Source organism: Microtus ochrogaster, linkage group LG1, assembly GCF_000317375.1.
Source record: "Microtus ochrogaster isolate Prairie Vole_2 linkage group LG1, MicOch1.0, whole genome shotgun sequence".
Taxonomy (NCBI): Eukaryota; Metazoa; Chordata; class Mammalia; order Rodentia; family Cricetidae; genus Microtus; species Microtus ochrogaster.
Window position 1 is genome coordinate 19,726,991 of NC_022027.1, and position 26,593 is coordinate 19,753,583.

General features: G+C 38.1%; 1 protein-coding gene across 4 annotated transcripts in view; it reads right to left on the bottom strand.

The window, feature by feature from the left end:
• Arap2 (ArfGAP with RhoGAP domain, ankyrin repeat and PH domain 2) overlaps window positions 1-26,593 on the bottom strand; it is a 167,301-nt gene that overhangs the window by 90,996 nt on the left and 49,712 nt on the right. For all 4 annotated transcript variants that reach the window (XM_013350802.2, XM_005359243.2, XM_026785085.1 and 1 more), the window contains 3 exons: window positions 23,917-23,986; window positions 15,350-15,470; window positions 6,800-6,978 (listed from right to left, as the gene is read on the bottom strand). In XM_013350802.2, coding sequence (XP_013206256.1) covers window positions 6,800-6,978; window positions 15,350-15,470; window positions 23,917-23,986 — 370 coding nt within the window. The remainder of the gene's footprint in view (window positions 1-6,799; window positions 6,979-15,349; window positions 15,471-23,916; window positions 23,987-26,593) is intronic.

Sequence of the window (26,593 nt, forward strand, 5' to 3'; positions counted from 1 at the left end):
GCTCCCACCAGCTGGGATCTGTCTCTGTGGGTTTTCCCATCATGAACTTGATCCCTTGAGTCCCACCAGAGTTGACTTCTGGGAATCATATCAGTATCCCTAGAGTACATGGTCCTCTGGAAGAGCAGTAATTGTAGCTAAGCCATCTTTCCAAATCCCATTTAGGTAGCATTTTAAATTAGAAGGTACTTGAAAAGCACCAGAGGAATTCTGTGTGCTTGTCATTGTGTCTATCTAGTGGTATATATGTGTGTCTGTGAAAGTAGGCTTGTCTACCTTAAAGTGAAAGTGTCTGTGAAAGTAGGCCTGTCTACCTTAAAGTGAAGATGTGGAGGCAATAGGACCACCTCAGCTGTCAGTTCTCCACGTCCGCTTATTTGAGCCAAGGTCTTTTTGCTGCATTTGTTTTCCACAGCAAGCTACCTATCTCATAGGTTTCTGAGGATTCTCCTGGTTTCTGTCCCATTTCCTTGCCGGAAAACTAAAATACTGATGTTCAGGTTAAGTATCTTGTTTTTACATGTGCTCTGGGGATTCAAACTATAGTCTTCTTGCTTGCTTGCTAAGTTCTTTTGGCCAATAATTCATTTCCTCAGCCCTTAAAAAGATTGTAGGATTATGTATTGAATTTACATCTACCCACAGGGGAGATGGACAGAGTGAGAGAGAGATGGGGAGAGATAGAAAGAGAGGGAGAGAAAGAGAATAAACTGATTTGAATTGATTGAGGCTAGGGTAAGAATGGGGAGATGGCTCAGTGGATAAAGTACTTGACATTCTAAAATCCTGAGGAAACCCAGACCACATGTATATGCCAGCCTGCTTAGAATTCTGGAGCTAGTGTTATATAGAGAACATGGAGTCAGGGGCTCCCCAGAGCAAGCTGGCCCGTGAGAAAAGCCAAGCTGGTAAGATCTTGGTCCACTGAGAAACCCTATCTCAATTCATAAGCTAGAAAGGAAGGAGGAAGACTCTTGCTGTCAACCTCTGGTCTCCTCATGTATTCATACCTTTACACACACATGTGCGGCTACATACCACAAGAGTATGAACACATACACACCACATTCATGAGAAAAAATGAAGGATAACAATGTTTCACAGAGACTGTCAGCAATTTCCTGGGGCTGTAAGTTGAAGTGCTGTTCCCACCACAGACTAAGTTTCCAGTTTCCTCTAGGAGAGCATGCATCCATATCAGCCAGAAATGGAAAAGTGCCTGCTAAATTCTTCCCAAATAGATAGATGGATCTAGAACCATAGTGTCCATAACATAAACCGTACGCATCTTTTAAACAGAGAGGAATGATAATATGAAAACACTGTCACTATTACGATAGCACACTACAAGTACATAAAACACAAGCAGGTATAAGGAATAGAAGAATATTGAAAAAAAAAAGGAATGGGAAGGGTTTTAAGATGGAAAAATATGAAAAAAAATTAAAAAAAGATGGAAAAATATAAAAAAAATAAAAAAAATAAAAAAAGATGGAAAAATATGAAAAAAAATAAAAAAAAATAAAAAAGATGGAAAAATATGGAACTGGTGACATTTAATTTATGGGATGGGAGCAGTGCACTGTTTTCCAAAAGGGTGATTAGGAAACAATTTCAGTGTTGGTATCCAAGATGCTATTTGCCTCTCTCACAAAGGTCTTCTCTGATTCTTCATCTCTTTCCCCTTCACTTCTCCTTAGAGTCTAACTGGAGAAAGAAAAAGACTAAAAGACCTCAGGCTATCTTTAATGTAAGTCCCCTCCAGTCTCTCTACTAGGCATCTAGAGAGCCCCTCTGGGTTTCAGTTCCAACAGTGTACTAATGAAGTAAAGTGCACGAAGCAAGAGAGACAGGGAGCCTTTGAACTGAGCAGCCAGGAGACCAGAAACTCCTGCTAAACATGGGCTGACGTCTAATATTTCCGGAGTTAAGAGCAGTCAGAGAACACGGTACAGATGGACAGCAAGACCGCCGGCAGGCTCACACCACTGCTCCTAAGAAGGAGAGGGAATTTCAAAAACCATTAAAGTGTTTGTGGCAAAAGTGAGTTCCCAGTGAATTGAAGTGAGAAAAATGTGTGTTCTTGTCTCAGTACTAGAGACAGGTTCAGGAAATCAAGAGAAAGATTACTGAAGATGTGCCTGCAGGGAGGCTGGCATTGTGAAAGCGTGTTTGGGGACTGGAGGAAAAGCACTGAAAACAACCATCTTCAAAGCAGAGTAACTTCTGGGTATACAGAGTGAAAGGAACTCAATGGATCAAGCAAATGAAAACAACCTCTAATGGCTTTCCCTTTACCCAAATTCTAATGATGCATTGGATTTTTTTAAACCCTTAGAAGTCACGATAAAAATACATCTCTATAGTAAGTGTGGTAAGGCAAAATTTCCAGAAAGGCTCACCATTTCAAACCCTTACACAAACTACTAAGACTCCAGGAAGGGAGCAACACTGACAAAGCACAGGCTGCAGCTGCAGCCTCCTTTTGAATTAGGTGCAACGTTCTATGGACACTCCATTCTGAAACTATACCACAATAATGATGTTCTTCATTTTTACTACAACGTTTGTCAGTTCCTACATCGGTATTTCAAAATGTTCAACCTAGCAAAGGTTATTCTAAAATAAGATTAATAGGAAAAGAAAAGATACCACCCAAGGGTAAATAAGTGAATGACAGGCTCATTGATGTTAGCATGGGTGAAGGAAGTTTTACACATTTTCCGACTGCAGGATTTTCAGTCCCCCTTTTGCTGAATGCCTATAACTTTAGAGGAAGAAAAAACAAACAAACAAACAAACAAACAAACAAAGAACTCTGAGAATCATTTCATAGTGTGTGGTTTTGAAATCTCTACTGAGCCACGTGTGGTACTTTCACAAATGTGTATCTGCCACATATCCCAAAGATTAACTCAACTCATTTGGAATAGGCCCAAAACTCTGAAATTTCAACAAAGTAATGACAGCCTTGGAGGCAGCGATCCTCCTGCCTTCATGGTGACACCTGTTAATGGAAATAATTGCACTGCCAGAGACAGCAAGTTATAGCAGAGGAGGATGAAAAACCCATACTACACCCTTCCAGCCTAGTCATATGTGACTAGGATACATGTGATTTCTCTGGAATGGCCAACCCTCATCTCCATACACTGTGATTACTAGAATAATCAGCAAATTAGTAAAACTATGTATTTACTGATGGAGAGAAACCTGAAGGTGATTCCTGGGTTACAGTCATAGAGGCCAATTCCATTTTTAAAAGAAGTGTTTTTGGGGGCTACAACATGAATCCACTGCATATAAATAATAAAAACAATTATGTCTTGTTATGTGGCCATTATATAGATCTAACAAAAACTATGATACAAGATTTCAAATATAAATACCTCACACTTCTAAATGAACATGTTTTTTTCATAATCTTTGAAAATTACCCTTGTGGCGGTGTATCTATAAAACTTTTAGTTTTTTTTTCTTTTTTTTTTTTTTGAGACAGGGCTTCTCTGTGCAGCTCTAACTGTCTTATAACTCACTCTGAAGACCAGGGTGGGCTCAAATCCATAGATCCATCTACCTCTGGAATTAAAGGTGTGCACCACCACCACCCAGTCCAAACATTTAGATTTTACATCAAAGCATACTCCTATCATTCAGGATTTCCTCAAACAGGCCCATCCCTCACTAGGGGAAACCCTGTGTACTGAGGAGAAAGACAAAAGACTGTCCTATCACAACATGCCGTGCAGATGCTTCCCTAGGAGACAGATCAGCAGGAAATGGCTTTCCTCGGGAGAATAAGGCATTGACCAAAATGGGAAGGTATCAGAAGCTGACATGGGACTACTGTTGGGACCGAAACATGGATGACTTGCTCAACTTATCCACCAGTCAAGTTGATGCATACTGTGAAGTATGATGCAAATACCACATGTTCCACAACACACCCTAAAAAAATATCTTTAAAGGTAAAGTATAAGATCTTCAATGTTTAGGAGAAAAAAAAACTGACTAAACAAACAATAAAAATATATGTACTTATCTAAAGATGAAGTGTATTCCAGATTTACTGATTTGTTTTTAAATAATTTAATTATCACTTTGATGTGGGATTTCCGTCTGTGTGCTGTGAATATCATTGGTTAATAAAGAAACTGTCTTGGTCCTGTGAAGGAAATAGAGGTAGGCAGGAAAAACTAAAGTGAATGCTGGGAGAAAGAAGGGTACGTACAGTCAAAGAAAAACCCTGCTGGAGACAGATTTAGGAACTTTAGCTCGTAAGCCACAGTGACATAATGATACACAGATTAATAGAAATGGGTTAAACTAGGATGTAAGAGTTAGCCAATAAGAAGCTAGAGCTAATGGACCAAGCAGTGTTTTAATTAATACAGTGTGATTATTTTGGGGCTGAGCAGCCAGAAACCAACAAGTGGCCTCCTTACTACATTACTTGTGTAAATAGAAGTGTCTCCAGTTCTCAAATTCATTTGATGCCCCATGTTTTGGACCTCTCCATAAGGCCTAACCATGGAATACAAGATAGGGACAGACATAATGGCACACTTGGGAGGTTAAGGCAAGAGGACCAAGAGTTCAAGGTCATCGGCTACAAGAAATCCTGTCTCAAAAAGGCAAAGCAAACAAATAAGCAGGCAGTAAAAGCACTGAGCTTATTACCTGTAGCTGCTCTTGCCTGGCATCTCACCCTTGCAGATAAAACAGCTCTGCTAGATAAGCATATCTCTTTGAGAGTGCACAGTCTGATAGAACATTCACTGAGCCCATGTCCTGAAACCTTTGGGCAATGAAATTAGTCACAAAACTAATTTGTGCCTATTTCTGAGAGATAAAATCTCAGAAAAGATTTAAACCAAGTCTTTAGTAAGAAGACAAGCTTAGTGCTAGAAATTCTAGCTTCAAATTAAACTTGGTATGATCAAACTGCTAGCCCTGCACAAACTATGGAGACCTCATTTTACTCATCTTTAATGCACAGATGACAGAATCCTGTAATTATAGGAAAGATTAAAAATGATGAGTATTTATAAATTAATTAGCATAGAACTTGGCACTCCATCCATGGCAAGCATTTTAGATTTTGCTTTCAAATATAACAGATTTAAAACGATTTCATACAAAAAGCTTCTTTCTCCCAAAGGGTTAATAAAACTCAAAAAAACATTATTTCTAGAAAACAACACAAACTCAGATAATCTAGCTAATGTGAGCAATGAAACGAATAAGAGGAATTGTATTCGGTCTGTGCAAGTAAAAAAAATGAATTCCTCATTTTGGCAGAGTAACTTCAAAACAGATACATGCAAATTATGAATGCCTAACCTGAATTCCAATGAGAAAAGTTTTAGTCAACTAACTTCAGAAACAATATTCGCATCTAGTTCATGTATACTGTTAAGTTATATGTTACTATTTTTAAGAGTATGCTAAATATGCACATCAGTAATTTGCCCATGTCAGTCAATGATTCCTTCCACAACTAATTGCCTAAGGTAACCCCAATAATGAATACACTCCTACTGAAGTTTGAGAATAGCTTGCTAAGAGCTGAAGTATCAGCTAATAACTACTGCTTGTTTTGAGTTGATGACTGTTTTTAATAAGAAAAGAGGCCTTGTCTATACCTTATCACAGTCCACTGTAAAATGAATTCACCTTAGATTAGACATTCAAAATACACGCATTCATCTTCAAATAAGAATTAAGCACCTAAGGAGGAAGATTTTCTTTTACACATAAAAGTCTAAAATAATAGAGAAACGGAAGTCTATACTACAATATCAAGTATAAAGCTTGTACAACATCAAAAAACGCTTTATCTACAAGTCTCCACAAAAATATTTAAACTATCTCTAGTTTTTCCTATTAACCAAATTCAGTCAGCTAACAGTTAAGCCCATATACTGTGTATATGTGACATGTATATACAAGCAGATGTGTGTGTGTGCTTGTCTATATGGTGGCAAATACATATATACCTAAATATCTCTATACCCACCTCTCTTTAATGGGGTTCTACTACCAAAGCAGTTTCATGACAAACAGAACATCTGTTCAAAGAAAAATAAAGACAATAAGACCTAGTGTGGTGGTTTCAATGAGACATGTCCCCCATAGGCTCAGATTTTTGGATACTAGGTCTTCAGGTAGCAGCACTGCTTGGGGGAAGCGTGAGAGGTGTGGCATTTCTGGAAAAAGCATGTCATTACAGCTGTGTTAGAGAGATTTCATCCTTGTCACTTTTAATCCGCTCTCTGACTTGGGCTCAGGGTTATGGTTCAAGATGTGTGCTCTCAGATTCCCATTCTCACTGGTAAGCCTTCCTGCCATGATGGCTTCTTATTTATTCTACATAAATCAATTTTTTTCTCCCATAGGTTTCCTTTTTACATCAACAGAAAAGTAACCAATACACCTGTTTCTCGTTATCATCTAATTTACTATCACAAAAATGTGGAATTAGTCCCATTCAACAGTGTCTGTACTTATTCCCAATCATTCTCTGATGGCTATATTTACTGCAAAGAAGGTATACATTTTAACAATTTTATTTTCAATGATGCTGCTTCCTCGAGCCACTAAAAAGGAGGCATGCAGCCTCAGGTCTGATGGAAATACTTTCCTGAAACAAAGCCTTCAGCCAGATTTTCGGTTATTGTTAGTGGTTTACCTAAAGTAACAGCAAGATTATAAATAAAAACCCAAGCAGCTCTTAAAAGCTAAACACAATTGCTACTATCAAAGAATAGTAATTTACAATTAATGTTACAAAGCTTACCTGCTCATTTTTGCACAACCACACACTGTTTCCCTTCAATACAGTAAAAATTTTGGCTTTGTAGCCTCTCAACTCAAGATATCCACATTTCTCAGGTGCCATGCCTGCTTGCAACTGTGCAGTAACAGATGGTGACTTCAGTGCACTTAATAATATGCTGATCCAATCATTTCTCTCTTCTGAAATTAAAGGAGAAAATGTAAAAGGCATATAAACATAGAAACATTAACATGAGAGCCTCTTGCTTTAAAGCCAGTAACATACAATTTTTTTTTTTAGCACAACCACTGCCTAAATTCTACTGTCAGCAGAGTCAAGAGCTCAAATTTAATAGAAGAGATTTCGTAGATGCTCTGGAGCCAGTAAAATGAGCTGCTTCTAGTATCATTCAAGAAATACCACATCTCAGGCTTCATTTCCAACTCCAAAGAAGTCTCAGCATTTTAGAAAAAAAAAACTCCAGGAGACCTATGACCTTATTTATGTCTGAGAAACATTTTTAAATGATTTAGGATATTAGGTTTTCTCTTTGCCATAATTTTGCAATGAAAAATTTCAATTAGAGTTCTGTTTTGAGTTTGTGACCTCACCTCCCCCCACTGGTGTTACTAATTTGGGAAGTTATGGAACACGAATAGAAGGTCAGAACAGGAAGAAGTAGCAATACAAAGAATATTTCTGTTGAAGGCTATACCCACTGAAATGTGTTTTTCTTCCTTTCTGCTTTTTCTCTGTAAGTAGGTGAAGAAACTTTCTATTTCCCATACTCCTCTGGCCGGCTTGTCTCAAGAACCTGAGGCAAAGTGGCCACATACTGAGCTCTCTGAAACCATGAACCAATGTAAGACCTTTTCCCTGTCAGATTACTTGGTCAGAGCCACAGTAAGAAGCCAAGGTGTACAGAAAAAAGCAGCTTCAGTACTCAATGGAAGGTCAAAATAGGGAAGTACTCAAGGCTTTAAAACTCAGCTGACAAAGGAAAACTTGATACTATACTACCCAGTACAAGCCAAGTGACCTTCAATCAGGTACCACATACTTACTGGGGAACAGAAATGTGGTGTAATCTCCAAAGAGCAATCAAGACAATAAGTCAAGTTAGATTTGAACAGATAATGGGGCCCAGACTAGAATAAATGTCATACAAATTGTATCAAGTAATATATGAGTCCATTCAACAGAAGTAAGTGATTTGCTGGAGGTCACTAAGAAAGGTAGTGCTAAAATTATGCCAAAAATTATTTCAACTCCTACACAACTGCATTTGGTACCATAGAAAGGGGGGGCACGTGATAGATAGGTCTTGAGAATGAGGGACAATGTGAAAAGCCAAACTGAAGCCTGAAGGTCAGAACAGAAGTCTGAGCAAGGACAACATAAGAAAAAAGCATCAGGAACCAACATTGGTTTAGAGACTTAACTAAGAGGAACATATTGATATTTTTGAACTTACAAGGAAATTATGAGAAATATAGACAGAAAATATCCACTTCCTGCTTTGAATTACAGAAACAAAGGAAAAGCAATTCAAGATGATTAGAAAGGAGAAGACAGGGTTGAGAATCCTGTGTTTATGACTGGCAGGCAAATCTGGGAGTGTGGAATTCAGGAATAAGAAGACAGATATCAAGTGTACAATAAAAGTAAAATACATGAACATTCAAATGTCAGTGTATTAAAGGGTGTAAGACATAGCTGATTCACGGATGTTAACCCCAAAATAAACAGCCCAGAATAAGAGGAAGTTTGACGTTATAAAACGACCATGAAAGATGGCAGGACAATCCAGCTCAAAGATCACCTCCCATTTTCAAGACACTGGAATAGATGAGCAGAGCAGCAAGAACATGTGAGCAGAGACAACCTCAACAGGAAAAGATCCATAGAAGTGGATAAATGTCAAATGCACAATGAGAAAGAACACAATAAAAACACAGGAATCAAATATTATCTACAAGAATAACAATGAATCCCAAACCAAACAGGGGAGAGATTATCAAGACAAAATTTTAAAAAATCGAATCTCAAGTGGCAAAATTTTTCATACAAAGGGAAACCAGAGCTAAACTGTGGAATCTAGGACTTCTTTTCTCATAAGACTGCCTATCAGAGAATCCACAACTTTACCATGGATTACAATAAGTCTCCTTTATGAGGTACACTCCTGTTTAATTAATGATGCGAAATTACTTCAAAAGAAATCTTAATTTCTAAATTATCACAATTTACACTCAACTTCTGAAGTTGATAGTCCTACCAAGTAATGTAAGGGATGGTTGCTTTGCTGAATATTCATAAAAATAATATAAATATAATGTAATGACATATACCAAAGCTTTGTGGCATTTAGACCACAGGTAGCATATATCTCAGTAATTAATTTGAAATTGGCAACTGCACTTTTTGTGTGTTTATATTAGAATAGTACTGAACAAAATGGATCAATCCCTAGAATTATTAGCTTCTGAATTTTCTGATAGTACGAGGAAAAAACAAAGAATAAGAAATGAATGTCCTGTTTGGGGCTGAGAACTGATCTGTCATTTATTCTAAACAAGCAGATTGAAGATCCATACATTACTATAGTTTCTACAGGTATACCACATAAATATGTGGACTACAGTTTAGTGCCAAGGCTATTTAACTATACAACAGTAGCAAGGGTCTATGACCTTCCCAGCCATGGGGTTTGCATGGGGTTTGCAGTACCAGGCAATTATTCTTTAATATGGAACAGTCCTCAATTTCAAAAGGCTCAGAAAACATTTCAGAAAAATGATAAAAAATTTAAGATGCAAAAGGGGGATAAGAGACTTGCAATGCTCTCTTCTATATGAGATAGCCACTGCAAATATGATTTCATTATATCTGTATCTACCTGAATTGGGCCTGAACAAGACTGTCGATTGCCAACCACAGATTGAGGAAGGGTTCATGGAGCCCTACCCCTGACTGCTGACTTCTTGAAAACTGTTAATTCTGGGAGAATGACAGTCATCTTTAGTTGTACATAAAACTTTTAGGCCACCAGGTTCCAGGAGATATTTGGATACACATGGACAGAGTCATGGTTAAAATCAGTGTGTCATAAAACAGCACAAAGAAGGCATGGCTACGGGAAGGGAACCTTCAGGAGTACCGTGTGTTAACAGAGGTGAGAGGAAACTAAGAAGGAGTGGGGAGTGAGAATTCAGAGAGTGGTCTGTGTGTATGTGTGTGTGCGCGCGCACGCCGGTGTGCACACGTGTGCGTACTCTTTTTATTGATGAAATTTGCTGATAATCTATATGAAGGTGTTAACAAACAAATTCCATTCACAAAATAACCAAAAAAAAACCAGAAACATCCAGTTCACTAAACAGAGAGAAACAGTGAACAGCTAGTACACACAGAATCAAACAGATTGTAAGAGTCATTTGTCTTAGGCTGTACAAAATGTGCATCCCTAAATGAGGAAAACATGTTTAGACAGTTTTCAAACCAAATAATTGTTTTCTATTTGATATATGGTTTGAGACAAGCTAGGGGCTATTGTAGCTGAGCTAGTGAACGACAGTTTAAAAAAAATGTGTGAATTTCCAGAAATAAACAATTCATAAACTTTCAATTACATGTTATTCTTAGTGATGTGTTAAGCCTTAAGCCCTCAGTCATCCCACTCTCTTCTGATTCAAGGCACGAGGCATCCCCTGCTCCAGTGTATATAAGTCACTCTGTGTGAGGTGGTCTTCCACTAGGCATGACGTAGTCATCTCAGTTATCAAGTAAAGCATCATGACTATGCAGTACCTGTATTACATAAGCTTTTATACTGCTTAGTGGTGGTGTTGAAGTGTGGTCACAGTGGTACAGGACAATTTGCAAGATGTCCAAGGAGATCTGTGTAGTGCTTCCAGTGAAAAAGCTAAAAGGATATTCAGATATTTTTGAATAGGATGATCACATTAGTGTAACTTTTGCTAAAAATGTTGCCATAACTTTCTGCCTTATCATAAGCTATTGCTGGTCCTCTTTTACTGTCTCTAATTTAAGAATAAAACTTTATCATATGTATATATGTATAGGAAAGAATGTAGTATATATGTTACTTGATACTGTACACAGATTCAGAAATCCCCTGGGTATAAGGGGTCTATACCGCTAGTGACTAAGAGGGCAGATTACCATGTTGAGTCCTTCTAAGAATAAATATATGATTGCATATCAATGGTAGCAGTTTATTAAGCACCATTTTTTTTTCTGGAACATTCCCTATTATGGCTTCTCTCCATGGATGATAATCCAAGTGGGGAAAAATTATAGGTCAGAAAAACAAAAAAAAAGTGGTTTTGCTATAATGTAGACAAAATAGCAATCTCTTCAATGAATCTTAAATTAATTTTTGTGGTTTTGAGAAACACCAAAGGTTCAGAAATGTTCAAATTGTCAACACAAACATCATATTCTTTGAGTTCAAAATTTAGCATAGGTGATTCATTAGTTACAAAGGATAGCAGAGAATGTGACACAGGGCAAGCAAAACTACCATAAACATAATCACCAACTGTAACTCAACCTTCACTGTGAGGTTTGTTTTGTTTGTCTGTCTCTGTCTCTTTCTCTTTCTCTCTGTAGACAAATCCTTCACTCTGTAGCCTAGGCTGACCTCCGACTTATAGAAGTCACCTGTTTCTGCCTCCTGAGTGCTAGAATTTTAAGCACCCATCAAACTCAGCCAGGAACTTTACTTTTAATATGATCTGACCTAAATAAAGACCCTTCAGTGTAACCAGCCATCAACGTGAGAGCCAGAAGTGTTGTCAAACTGATAACCACTACCTGTACGAATATTAGCTGCTATGCTACGGGCTTATTCTGAGTATAAGGAGCAGGACCATTCTCTCACAGAGAATAAACTCCACTGAAAGGAAAAAGGCCATAAAAGCACAGACATTTAGTAGAGTACACTACACAGTGACAAGTGAATTGCAACAGCATAAAGCAGAGGATGAGGGGCCAGAGAAGAGTTACTTTACATAGGGTACTAGAAAAAGCCTCAGAAAATGGACTGGTCAACAAAGCCTAAAGAAAAAAAAGTAATGGAGCAAGCAGGAAGGTGGCTAGAACATTGCAGGATATGAATGCTGTAGCCCCAAAGAAACTGAGATTTGTAGATTCAGTCCAAGAGTCCCTTGTTGTTAAAATGTACCAAAGGAGGGAAGAAGGCATGGAAGGAAGGAATGAAAGAAGACCAGTACCAGATCAAGAGTCAAAAGGGCTTTCGTACATCATACACCCTATGCCTATCTCAGTAAGAAAAGAAGACAATGGGACCTTAGGAATGAGATTACATGATCAGACTTCCAGACTGAATGGTTTTTCTGACAGGAGGACTGAAGACATACTCGTAGTGAATCAATAAAGTGACAATCAAGATAAAAGTGATTGCTTTGAACTAACAATCCACTTAATCCCTCTGTGGGGATTAAGAACCAGTCAGCATCTAATCTTAATTTCAAAGTCAAAGTGACAAAATTCGGGAACTGATTAGAAGATATATAATAAGAAAGGAAACAGTATCAGCTCATGACTTGAGCACGTGAGTCTTTAATCCAGTGTTATTTTCTTGTAAATACCAAGTCAACTAAAATAATATGAGTCCTGTGTCCTAAGGGTCCAATGGCTTCAGCAACCTGAGCCTACCTTCAACCTGTGAGAGTTAACCAAAGGCAACAGCCATTGTCTATAATTTTGGTAGTCACCATCCTGCAGTAAAATTTCCATAGCACCATAAAATACTATGCAAGCTGCCAAGGGAGGAAAGCAACTACTAATTCTACTAAGATGTGACATCTATGAACCACAACAATGATAAAAGTGGTAAAATATCCATAAAGATACAGTAAACGGCAGTCACATGTTGACGGTGACCAATGACAGTCTAATCAGACTTAATGTCCACTCACAGGAGGGACTAATGCTTGTTATTAGAAAGGTAGTCAGTTTTCTGGGGCTAGTGAGGTCAGGTGTCTTAGATTCTACTACAGTCACTTTGTTAGACCGACATGATTCCTCACTATACACTAAATTTTATCCTTATACTCATCCATAAGTGTAGTTACCACCCTTCATCAAAACAGCTCTTCTGTACAGTAAATGGAGACCAGACCATTACAAAATCCTCATCTAGGCTCAGTGGATCAATGGGTGATGAAAAGTCCACCTATAATAGATACATCTACATCTATCTATGCCGTAGGTAACATGGTGAATGAGGGGGTAGGGAAGATTTTTAAGAGCCATAATACCCGAAGTCTGTTGCTCTGATGCTGTCCCTCCTAGAATTGTCTGCATAAAGAAGATCTGAACAATAGCACCACCAATAGATATGTTTGTTATATGGAAAGGTAAAAATTCTCCCAGGCCCACAGCCCTGACTGATGAGAAACAATGTTAACTTCTTCCAGGGATGAACATTCTAACTGGCTAATCCAATTTAAAGTTGCTATCCCTAAAACCATATACACATAAACAACAGGTTGTATTTATATATTTTGAGGGTGTATGTGTGTGTGTGTGTGTGTGTGTGTGTGTGTGTGTGTCTAACAATAATATTTGGGGAAGAATAAAATATCAAGGGGATAACATGAAAGGAGTTTGAGAGTGAGCATTTGGGAGGGTCTAGAAAGAAGAAATAGAGGGAGAAAGTGTTGTGATAAAATTAAGCTAAAGTGTATTTAAAAATTAATAAATATGTATATATCTAGCAACAGAAATATGAACTATTTTCTATATTGGTCATATGCAGCATCTACATAGATTTGTTATACAGAATGGATCTATCCACTGAGCCCTGCTCTTTGGTGTTTTTTTTATACTATTTGGGAAGGCCTATGTGGTGTTTTTGTTTTCAGCAGCAACATAAGCTTCTAGTTTGATTTCATAAATCATCAGTAATCAAAGTCTGAAAAACACTGCTCGCTGACAGGTAGCTGGGTATACTCACTCATGATTACCTTCAGTAATAATGAGAACTTCCTAGAATACATATTTATTGAACACTCTTTATGCCACGGCTAGCACATGCTCCGGGAGCAGAGCCGTTTAAAGGGCAAGGGTGCCGCAGTACTGAGCATTACCGTAGCTTCTACCCACAGGAGGACGTCCCTGTCGGTACAGTAGAACTACAGTCATGCAAACTGTTGTTACAATGCCGAATCTGGCAAAATGCCTGGTATATACAGAGTATTACGTATGCTCTATGTGCAATTATTATTGAAATAGGGCACACTTAGTAAACACTTCTTTAAAAAATCAGGTCACTTATAAATCTTTCCCAACATGTTCCTAAAGTAGAGTAAATTTCTTGTTATTTAACTAAGTTTCGGGCCTTCCCTGTATTATCTTAACCTATCGAAGATTATAGCCATGGCACATCATGAAAATCAAACAGAGCACAACACTCGCAATTTCTCTGACCTCTCCCCACCATACTATCAAATTCAGAGAATACTCTACTGTACACTGTGAGACCCAATACAGAAAGAATAGAAACATTTCTATTTTGTGTTCACATTTATGCCTCTGTGTGTGTGTGTGTGTGTGTGTGTGTGTTTGTGTGTGTGTGCGCGCGTGTGCGTGTGCACAAAAGTGCCTGCTCACAAATACAGGTACTTATGAGTGGAAGTGCATGTGTTTTGTTTGTATGGTAGTCTGAAGGCACCTTGCAGGAATCAATTCTCTCCTTCCACAGTGTGGCTCCCAGGGATAAACTCGTGTTATCTCACTCAGCAGCAAGCATCTTTCTCTGCTGCACCATCTCTCTGCCCCACCTGTCACCTTTCCACGGGAGTCCCACTGTAGAGGATTCCCAAGAAAAGAACTCAATGAGTACAGCCACTACAAAGTCTATAACCTAAAGATTACCACATCAGTTCATTTAGCTAAGAACCTCCTTGTGTAAAGTTCCCTAAAATCAACTTAGTTATGCTTAGGACCTTTGCTTTTAAGCATTAAATACCTATTTTGCATTATCAAAATTACACATTAAAATGATCTCTGTGAGAGAATATTGTATCCAATTTTTACTGTTTTGTATATACAGCTTAAAGAAATATCCCATAGTTAATAGTTCCTGAAAGAAAAAAAAAGAGAAAATAGATCCTTATATGTAATAGCAACCACACAAGGAATTAACTTGTTAATTTACTTAGGCTTTAACACTGTATATTCAAAAACCTTTTTTTAAATGTAAATTATTTGCAAGCAATAGAGTTAAAAGGGGCCTTATATTTTTCTTTACCTGATCTATTAACATGATTTGTGAGAAATGAAGGGCTCTAAGTATCTTGATAGCAATAACGTAATTATCTTAGACACAGGTAGGACAGTGCATGCCTGAGTTCTCAGGACTTAGGGAAGTAAGGTCAGAGCATTCGGAGTTCAAGGCCCAAGCCTCCTGTGGACTGAACAGTGAGTTCTGGGCCACACAGAGTTAAGTTACACAGCCTGATTCTAAGAAGAAAGAGGAGGAAGGAGAGGAAGGGGGCAGGAAATGGAAAATAATCTTACCTTCTTTTTCTACTCGAAAAACAAAAGTTCTTTGTGTTGTAACAATTTCAAATTTGTTGTCTCCTTGAGCCCGTACTGTGGATATTGCAGTGAGGGGAATTATTCCTTTTGAGTACATCTCCTGTATTAGTTAGAGAAAAAAGATGAAGAGAGATGAACATGAAATTCTGAAGATCTTAAAGAATGGCTCAGGATTCACAATTGTTTTTCTTTCATGATTTCTATGGGAAATTTTGAAAAGATAAACAAATACACTGATTTTCAATGCTGCAAAAGAAAACTGTGAAGTGTCCTACGCTTTCAAGAGAAATGACCTTTTCAATTTTCTAGTCGCCTGGATTTAAAAGGCAGAGCACCGAATAAAAATAACACTAAGAGACCAACAATATCCACTTCTTAAACCCAGAATCACAGGCTCTGACTTGTAGGCTCACAATGATTCCACGGTGTTTGCAGGCATCTGCTGGTCAGAACAGGAACTGTCACACCATCTCAAAATACAGCTGCAGTACAGAGAGAACAAAACATACCAAAGGGAGCCTGTAGATTTATTAATTAACCTCATTTTCAATGGTCTGATGATGTGAACTTTGATCTCATACTGAGTTGCATTTTTTTTTTTTTTGTCATTCTCTAATGACAAATGCCAGGCATGGGCATTCATAGCTTTAATCCCCAAATCTGGAAGGTTGAGATGGGAGGTTTAAGGCTAGCCTGAACAGGGAAAGACCATGTTCCTGAAAACCAGCAGCAGACGAGGAAAGGTGCATCTGAGGCTGGCAGTCGGCATGCACGCACAGATTTTAATTTTGCTTTCAAGGATGAAGGCTCTAAGCACTTTCTCTCAATCTTCATTCTGCGTAGAACTATTTGGTAGGATGACGTCAAAGATTTACTGAGAGTAAAAGAATGAAATACTTGTTGTGCTCTGTTGTCAGAAAGAAACTTTAGACTCATTATACACTTAAAAACCCGGTAATTTAAGGTCAGAAGTGAATTCAAACTTCAGAACACAGAAGTAAGATGATGTAGGCCTTAAAGTGTTCAGAAATAATTTTAATTTTTTATTTAAAAGATTTTTTCCATTTTACAGAGCAATCATAGTGTCCCCTCCCTTCCCTACTCCTGCTCCCTCACCTCACCTTTCCCCCACTCAACCCCTCATCCACTCCCCGAAATCATAAGTTCTCACATGGGAAGTCTACAAAGTCTGGCAAGTTGAGGCAGGACAAAGCCTCTCCATCCTATATCACTGCTGAACAAGGTATACCATCATAGGGAATGGGCTCCAAAAATCTAGTTCATACTCTGGAAATAAATCCTGGTCCTACTGCCAGTGGCCCAACAGACTGCCCATCCCACAGAACTGTCACCCACATTCAGAGGGTCTAATTCGGTCCCATGCCGATTCCTTAGCTATCAGTCTAGAGTCAGTGAGCTCCAATTAGCTGGATCAGCTGTCTCTGTGCATTTCCCCATCATGATCTTGACCCTTTGCTTATATAATCCCCCCTCCCTCTCTTCGACTGGACTCCTGGAACTCTGTCAGTACTTAGCTGTGAATCCCTGGGTCTGGAGAAGCATTTTATAAACATGGTGAAATTTGATCCTGACTTTTAGAAAACTTAACTTTCACCAAATTGCTAAGTGGAAACACAAAATTCTGATCAGACAGAATAAAATAACAAAGGTAAGATCATGAGAAGTAGAAACCCCCCAACACACATCAAAAAAAAAAAAGAAAGGAAGGAAGGAAGGAAGGAAAGAAGGAAGGAAGGGAGGAAAAAAAGTATTCAGAGTTCTCAAGAATCAAGAAATATGAGGGTATTAAAAACACATTCTCACATCTCAGAAGGTCTGAGTATCAGCCTTCCCACCCTCCAACTCCCATCCGTGCCCTTCCCAACCCCCCCCCTCCACCTACATTCAGAAAAGCACAGGCCTCCCAAGGGCTTGAACAAAGCAGAGCAATCAAGCTGAGGTAAGAGCAACCTCCTCCGCCTGCATAAAGGCTGGGTTAGGTAAACCAGCATGGAGGACAGGTTCCCAAAAGCCAACTAAACACCAGGGACAGGCCCTGGTTTCACTGATAGGAGCCTTACAAACAGACCAAGCTACACAACTGTCACACACATGCAGCGAGCCTTTACTCAACAACTGGTGGAAGCAGATGCAGAGATCCACAGCTAATCACTGGACCCAGCTCAGAGAGTCATCCTGAAGAAAGGGAGGAAGGGCTGTAGGAGCTGTGCGGGTCAAGGTCATGAGGGAGGAACCCACAGAGTCGGCTGACCTGAACTCACAGGAACGCACAGACTCTGACGAACAATTAGGGAGCCTACATGGAACCAACCTAGGCCCTCTGCATGTATGACACTAGGATATTTTAAAGGTTAAATCTGGCATTCAGTCCTTTTTTGATCTTTGCTTTTTGGGTACCATGAAGTAGGTTCTGCTACATATGTCTGCCACATGCTGATCTGCATTACCTTAGAATCAACTTAGAAATACTTTGAAATCACAACCCAAAATGAATGCCATCCCATTCACGTCCAACATTTTGGCATATAAACACAAAGTCTAAGTGAACGTACTATAGAAACTCCAGTTAGGTGCAGAAATTCACACCAGAAAATAACAGGTTAGGAGAAGAATATACTAGACCATCCCCTGCAGGGAGCACCCCTCCATCCCACTCAGGGAGCACCCCTCCCTCAATCTCCTTCTGTCCTCTGCTTCTCCACATGCACCTTTCTACCCGGTATCGTCTTTGCTTCCATTAACAATTTCTCCTCCACCCTTCTCACCTCTCACTCCCGAACTGAAGCGCTTGTCAAAATCCTATTCACACTCTGGTAACATTCTCAATGCATACAACATACACGCTGTCTTTCCCACATCCTCTCATGTAGCCAACAAGGAACATGCCATTACCACATGATTTAGGAAAGGATATAGACCACCTCACACAGAGAAGAATATCAGAGACAAAGCACTCACAGAATAACTGAGGTTTGTTTTTTTTTTTTCTCCTTGTTTTTCTTTCTTGTTTCTGTCTTGCTTAAGAGAAATCCCTTTTCACATTTCAGCTACCAACTTTCCGTGAACAAACCTAAAATTGTTCTCTATGGCTTGGCATGCCCTTCCTCCGTCCTTCCTTCCCTCTATGCCTTCCTTATCTATACAGTTCACTCAATGAGAGCCCCCATATCTTCAGTCATCAGTAGTATTTCTAATTTTGCCCAGGTTCCTCAACCATCATCAACTGAAACATTATCCTGACTCCATCCTTGTCCACTGAGATATCACTCTTCTAGATGAGATGGCTCAGAGGTTAAGAGCACTGGATACTCATCTAGAAGGCCAGGTTCAATGACTAGCACAGGAATGGTGGCTCCCAACTGTCTGTAGCTCCAGTTACAGAGAACTTAATGCCCTCTTTTGGCTTCTATGGTCACTGCATGCAGAGATATGTATATGGACAAAACACTTATACATATACAATATAAAATAAAGTAAAATAAAAAAATGAAAATAATAAAATAAAATATCACTTTCTACTCCTTCTCTCTGAAATAGGATTGAACAGTCCTTGACCCAAGTGGATCCTTCCCAGAAACAAAACATGAATTCTCCCTACATATATAATAGTGTCAATATGCTCCTACCACTATTTCGCAACTCTGAATGATCTTTGCATTTATAGTTAATCCTTCATTGTTCAGCATAGATTACACTCTACTGAAACTTTTTCTCTGGGACCTTGATCCTTACTGTGTGAACATGGTCCACAAATGCAGTCAGCTGGGGAGAATTTTGATTACTCATTTATCAGCTCCATTCTCCCAGGTTCTACCACTTCTATAGTGCTGACACTCTCCAAAGCAAGCACTCCAATTTAACAGCAACTTGTATATCTGCTTTATAATAATAATACATTGGAATTTAGGTAATGATCTAAAGTGTCATGAAATGTGATAATATGATTAATGATGTCTTCCCATATAGATGTTAGATCATTCATCTATTTCCCTTACCAACTTTCTTAGAGTTATTGCTATAGAAATATTTTGAATTATTGAATCCCATGTCCAATCAATCACAATTACCAAACTCTGACATCTATTTTTTTAATATTTTTTGGAATGTATTTTTATCACTTCTACTGAACCTAAATATTACTACACAATAATGTACAAAGCTTCATTTGTTACCACCCTTTCCAAATTTGCCTCCCTTTATTCAAATTATCTTCCTTAAACTTATCTTCTTATAGACTTCCTGAAACACTACAATCCAGCTGTCATTCAGCTGGAGAAAAATAGAGCAAAGATTTATAGAGGACAATGCTAAGATGTTTGAAATTTACACATGGTTTAAATTGTTTATTATTTATTTACTATTATTTACTTATGTGTATGCCTGTGGGCATATGTGTGCAGGTAAGAGCAAAACTTGCTGGAGTTGATTCTACCCTTCTATTGTGTGATTCCCAGGAACTGAACTCAGGTCCTTAGACTTGGGCGCAATTATTTTACCTGGTGAGCCATCCTGCAGGTCCTCATGGAGGTTTCAATGGCTAACAATAGTTTCAATAGCTAACAATAGCTAAAGAAGTTCAAACAGAAGGAAAGAAATAACGTATGAAAAAAAGAAAATATGGCAGAGAAATGGTACTCGAGTCCCCCAAAGGATGCCACCAAATGTTAATAGAGGTCTTTACAAAGAAATACATAATTTGATTGATTTACCCAAGGAAACTCTAGAAATGAAAGTAAGTTAAAATGGAAATATGAGGTCAAATCATGAACATTAAATGCTTTAGAGACTGTGAAGAGAGAAGGAACAACTCCCACTGCCAGGCAACCGACAGAGGTAGAAGGAGCAGGGCATCTTTATGGACCGCTGATGAGTGTACTTGTCCTACAGATGTCACAGCTGATGCCGAACAGTGGGGATTTTTAAATATATAAAATCATTTACACATTGTTATCTAGGCGACCTTTTCCAAACTTTAGTTTACTAAAAATTGTAATAGCTTAGAAAAACTTCCTAATGAGATAATTAACAATTTGTTCTGAGCTACCTTTAACCCATTTGTCAGTGAAGAAAATCCAAAGAGTGCTAGAGTTAGAAAAAAGAAAAGAAAAAAAAAACTATATGCCTATAAATAACAACGATCTGTTTGACAGGTAATGACTTCTGGAAGAGAAATGTAGAAAGCAAAGAAGTGACCAAAATATACTTTGCAAACTAAATACTATGTTGCTGCAACCTCAGGAAGCCAGAGGTTATCTAATGATTCATTTATAATCTATTACAAGATCTCAAGGTAAAACTTGTGTGTTTTTTTCAACACTATAGAGTTGATTTTATATTTTTCTTGTAACAACAATATAAAGACAATACAAAGTAAAAATGGGAGAAAAAAAAGAAAAGAAAAAATCCTCAATGGATAGCAGGCTCAAAATGTCTGGTTTCCGAAGTGTGAAATGTTACTTAAAGAAACTTTAAAGCATCCCTGGAGGTTGTACCACACAGATATCTAGGTCAAATCTGTCATTTATCTGCCACTTTCAGACGATGAAACAACCACAGGGCAATTCTTCCCACAGATGAGTGGGAACAGGGGTGAGTTATATTTCCTAGCAGGGGAGCAGATATCAAGGCTGTGTGGATGACACTGTTTCTGTAATAAAATGGAGACATCCTCATGGAGGTATTATTGAATGACACTGAGGAACATGGAAGAAAACCAGAAAATTGGAACCTCTGCACACCACCTCCTGATGTCCAACTGCATACAATGACTCCGATGTGCTATCCACACAACTGCTAAACTGCACAGGCAGCCATAGTACTAGCTGTGACCCCTAAGTGCCTGTCTTTTCATAGGGGCACCAGTAAAACTGCCTCCTTTTAAGAAACAACTCTCAAATGGTAGAAGATCTTGGCAAGGTGTTTCAGTCATCTGGATGCAAGTACATGAAATGTTTGCAAAGGTATTTAACTGGGATATTTTTAAAGAACGAATCTTGGATAAATTAGTTCTAGGAAATCACATGACTATAAACTTTTAATAACAAACTTTATGGCATGAATATCTGAAATAACAATAGGCTCATTCCACTTCAAGTGTGAGTGATGATATAGAGAAAACCAATTCAGTGGGAAGCAAAAAAGAATTTCCTTCTTAAATGAGAATAAAGAAAATCCGCCAACAAAGAAACCTGGCAAGGAGATCTTCCTGGTTCCTAAATACACTTCTTCAGTAGTTCAATAATGCCAAAGAGAAGACCCAGATGTTGAAGAGAACTGGCAATCAGTTTCTCTATTTAATTTTGGTTATGAGTCAAGTCTTTAGCAGCTAAACTATTTGCTTTGTGCAGTTTTTGTTTTATTTTGGCATTTTTTGCTCTATTTTAACTGATTTTTAAAAGAGAGGGGGTGAACACAAAGTTGGGCAGGGAGGGAGGTGTGAAGGACCTGTGAGGAGTTTGGAAACCAGCAAATAAACATGACTCATGTACTGTATGAAAAAAATAATAAAACGGAAAAATGACAACAAGAAAAAAAGATGTCTTCAAGTCTAGGGACACCGAATTCACTGTGTACATCATGGACACATGTGAAACATCAAGATGGTCAAATACATAACAAACTATAAATAGCTGATGCAGAACTAATGATGAAAACATCTGTGCCCCACCACTTTGCAAACCATGTGCATCTTTAAACCAACTTGTTACTTGATCAAGGTTAAAAATGAAACCAAACAACATGAAGCCTTCTACTGCTCTCAACATGGGTGCAAGTGTATTTGCAGCCCAGGTTATTGTCTATTAGATGTTTACTTTCTGCCTTGCAGAGACACCTCTCTTTAAGCCAAAACAATTTACAAATATTATAAAGTATAAACTTCTAATGAGAAACAATGTTAAATTGGCATGTAATAAATAAAATAGATAAAAGAATGTGGTTATATCTTTAAATAAAATCATTACAGATAAAATATTATTAGGAGGAAAGGGTCTCATTTTAATAAGTTAAAACAGGGTCCATTTTATCAGTTTTACCTTTTCACTGAGAAAATTATCAAACAAAAGTGAAAAGGGTGATACAGAGGTTATCTTCTAAGTTTAACAGCTGAGCACACTGTCCCTCTGTTTCTGAGAGGGATTGATTCCAGAAACTCCTCAGACACCAAGATGCACATATGTGCAAATCCTTAACTAAAATTGTATCATGCCTGCATATATCCTGCACTCACCCTCCTGCATTCCTAATCACTCCTGGTTATTTATAATATCTTATATATGGAAATTCTTTGTAAACTACTGTTTTACTTATTCATTTAGACATGATAAGAAAAGGGGATGAATTTGTTCAGTACAGACAGAACTTTTCTGCGTATTTCTGATGCACAGTTGGTTCAGCCCACACCCAGGCACAAGCTAGGGCATAGAAGGCTGATTGTGTACCATCTAACTGTATAATATACAGAATTTTCTATAGTTAACTATGCATGCATATGATCACATATACATATTGGCAAATATATATATATATATATTTATACACAGGAAACTATTTTTTTACTGTGTTCTGATATAATACATGATTCTCACAAATATTTGAGCCTATATTTCATTAGAAGGCCATCCTCAAAACTTAAGAAAACGTTCCTAAAACTCTGCTATGCATTGTGACTCAATTGCACAAAAAATATTCCTTTGCTGCTTTCACCAACAGACGAGATTTTCAGTGGGCTCTTATTACACAGTCCTGTTAGCATCATCTCCCACATCTCCCACTCATAAAGCTCATTCATGAAATAACCAGAAATCACTACCTGCTTTGTGAAATAGCCAATGCTTTCTCATGTGAGTTGTTTTATTTTTTTTTTGTTTTTTGTTTTTTGTTTTTTGTTTTTTTTTTTTTTTTGGTTTTTCGAGACAGGGTTTCTCTGTGGCTTTGGAGCCTGTCCTGGCACTAGCTCTGTAGACCAGGCTGGTCTCGAACTCACAGAGATCCACCTGCCTCTGCCTCCCGAGTGCTGGGATTAAAGGCGTGCGCCACCATCGCCTGGCTCATGTGAGCTTTTGCATATTCTTTCTGTACATAATTCTTATTCTCTACCATGTCTGTACATACAAACTTATTTTCTTCCAAACTCCAAGCCAACGGAATTTCATCCAACTACTTCTCGCTCTCAGAGGATGAGACAACCCCTCCCTGTTTCTCAGTTTTCTGTTTGTAATGTCATTTGTTTACATCCCTTAATTTGTAGAGGCAATTTTGTATTCACCTTAACATCACAAAAACATCTCCTATGGTTTATAGAAGATGATAAATAATAAGATAAATAACTATTAAAAGCATAAGCTAAAAAGTTGATTGCTCATGGCTATGAAAAGTTAAATTAAGAGTGATTTTTGTCATATTCCAGTTCTTTTCATGTTGATAATATATTTCCTATTCTTTCACAAGCTGAACTATTAACTAAAGTTTCCTAAAGTACACTTAGTATGTGTAAAATAATCTTTGAAGACTGTAAATGTACTTACTCTTTCATTGTTGTAGTAAGAAATGCTAAAGCCATCAAATTTCACCCATCTCTTCTGAAACATGCGTTTTCTGTAAAATAAATGAAACTGTTATTTTACATTCCATTACTGTGTACGTGGATTTTAAATGTATTTGTAACGTCATTATATTGAGTACATTCCAATGTTCTGTTAGGGAATATACATAACAGGAGGCTACAAGAATGCTCAGGTCTACCTTTATAGCCATGGTACACGGGGAAAATGTGAATAATAATACTTTCTAGTTACATAAAGTAAGTATTTTAAAAACAATGTCAACATTGCTATCACATGCAACATTGCTATCACCCACAACATTGCTATCATACACAACATAGCTATCACAGCAGTGAGGGTCACTGCTGAGCAAAATGTGAGTCCATGCACCATCACTGAACCACATTCCATCAAGAAGATAATCCTTCACTGAACATACTACACAATGCTCACATCCCTCATTAAGCTTATGTGCATATCATACTTTACTTTGATCTTTGGCAAATGAATATTATGTTGTTAAGCTAATGTGACTTTGGTAATCACATTTATACATATGATTTATTGATTTAAAGTAAATGCATTGAAAAATTGCTGCTAAATTAGAGAGTCATTTACAATCTCTTTAAACAGAATACAGTTGAAAGAGGATCATATAAAAGGCAAATGTAGTTTAAAATTCTGACATGAAAATCAAAGGTAAAATAATTCCATTTTGGAATTTCTACTTTAAAGAAGACTCTTTCTGACTTTACAAGAGATGACTGAGAAGCCTTTGTGCACACACCTTAGTTCTGTTTTGATTTGGTCCCCTCACCCACCAAACCCACACACTCAAGTGTGTAGATTTTGACTGCCTTCTTTCTCCTCTATACACGTCTGGCCTTGACTGATGCCATCGAGATACCCTGTGCTTTTAATAGATACCAAAACTAACCACCAATTTCAGAAAGTGAAACAGGTCAGCATCAAGCATTCCTCCTCCCTCCTATTTTGCAGTATTTAAACACATTTAAGGAGTCGGTATCACTTCCTGTGGCTTTCAGAAGAGTTAAAGATAGAAAAAGAACTTTCTGACCCTGGGAGAGTTTTTCTTCTCAGTGTTTCCCTGGCAAAGGTCTATTACTTGTGTAAAACATAGAAATATTCCCATATTAATCATTAACAAATGTATGGATTTGTTGAGTCAACCAGTCCTAATAACTAAAATGAAGTTCACTAGTGCATACAACCATTTCACATGTAAACACTGAATTAATGATTAATAAGAACATGCAGGGACTTAGCCTCATACAACCACACAGATTACCAGTCATCTTCCACCTGATCCCCTCATCTATCAGCTCCTTCTTAAGGTCTCTTGGCGTGCCCTATCTCCTCTCAAAGCAGAGTTAGTCATCTGGCTTTTCACTTCCAACAATCCAAGGGTTCCCAGATTCCCAGCACTAACAGTTGTGAGGTAAGGCAGACACCAGTAAACACACATTCCTTACTCCTTGAATAACCTAGCCTCTTTGCATCCACAGTTTTCTTCCAGTCTCCTATTCTTACAAGGCAGGTTTCTTCCATCACAGTCCCAACAGTCACTAGGGATCTTAGAAGTCTGTGTAGAACCTTACCCACCTTACATTGAAAGAGAATATAAGAGCCCAGCAAAACATGAAATTTTCCATTTTAAAATAAATACAAGTGATATCTATGAGGACAACAGTTCTTAAAGCCCTTCTCCATCCCCTCTTTCTTCTCTTACTAATTTTAATAATTATTCCTAAAGCATCTCCACAAAAATTCCTTCCCTGATGAACTAGTACAAAGCCGGCCAGAGAGTTTTCCTCCTACAGCAGTTATCACAATTTCTTTATACATTTGTGCACTTCCTGAACACCATCCTCCCAAACCTCACCTCTGCTTTACAGGGACAAAGTTCAAAAATGTCTCATTCTCTACTTATGATCAACTATGAACACCAAGACCCAGTAAAACACACACACTGGTTGAAAGAACTAGGAATATGACTAAACACAGTCCTTTTAAAACACAGCAGGAAGACAGAAGAAGAAAACATCCACACCCCATTCATATGCAATCACCTTTGTTTAAAACAAGAATTGCAGAAGGGTGGGTGAATTTCTGAAAACCCAGAATTCAATCACAGCCTGCAAGAGCTGCATGTGAAAATGTCAGAAACTATATTAATACACCTTAATTTGGACCCATAAGTTTTCATTCTTTGTTTTTATGTGTGGAAATGTATAGAATGCTTGCACAGGTGTCCATGCCTGTAAAACCCTGAAGTCAAGTGTCTTCTATTACTCTTCACCTCATTTTCTTTTCTTTGAGATAGAGCCACTGACTGAGCCATAATTTTACCATTTGTGTTAGACTGTGGGCTATGGAGCCCTTGGAATCTGCACATTTCATGCCCAGATCTGAGCTAACAGATGGGAGTGGCCATGTCCAACTTTTTACATGGTTTTGATGAGTCTAAAGACAAGCTCTTCGCAGGCTAAGCCACTTCCCCAGCCTGGATTCACAAGCTCTCACAGAATTCTTGCAAAAGCCAGGAGCATTCCGCCATTTGCTTGACTATATATGTTGTCATCTACACAATTCAAGCTGAAGCACATGCCCTTGGGTTACACACAGACAAAAGAACAGC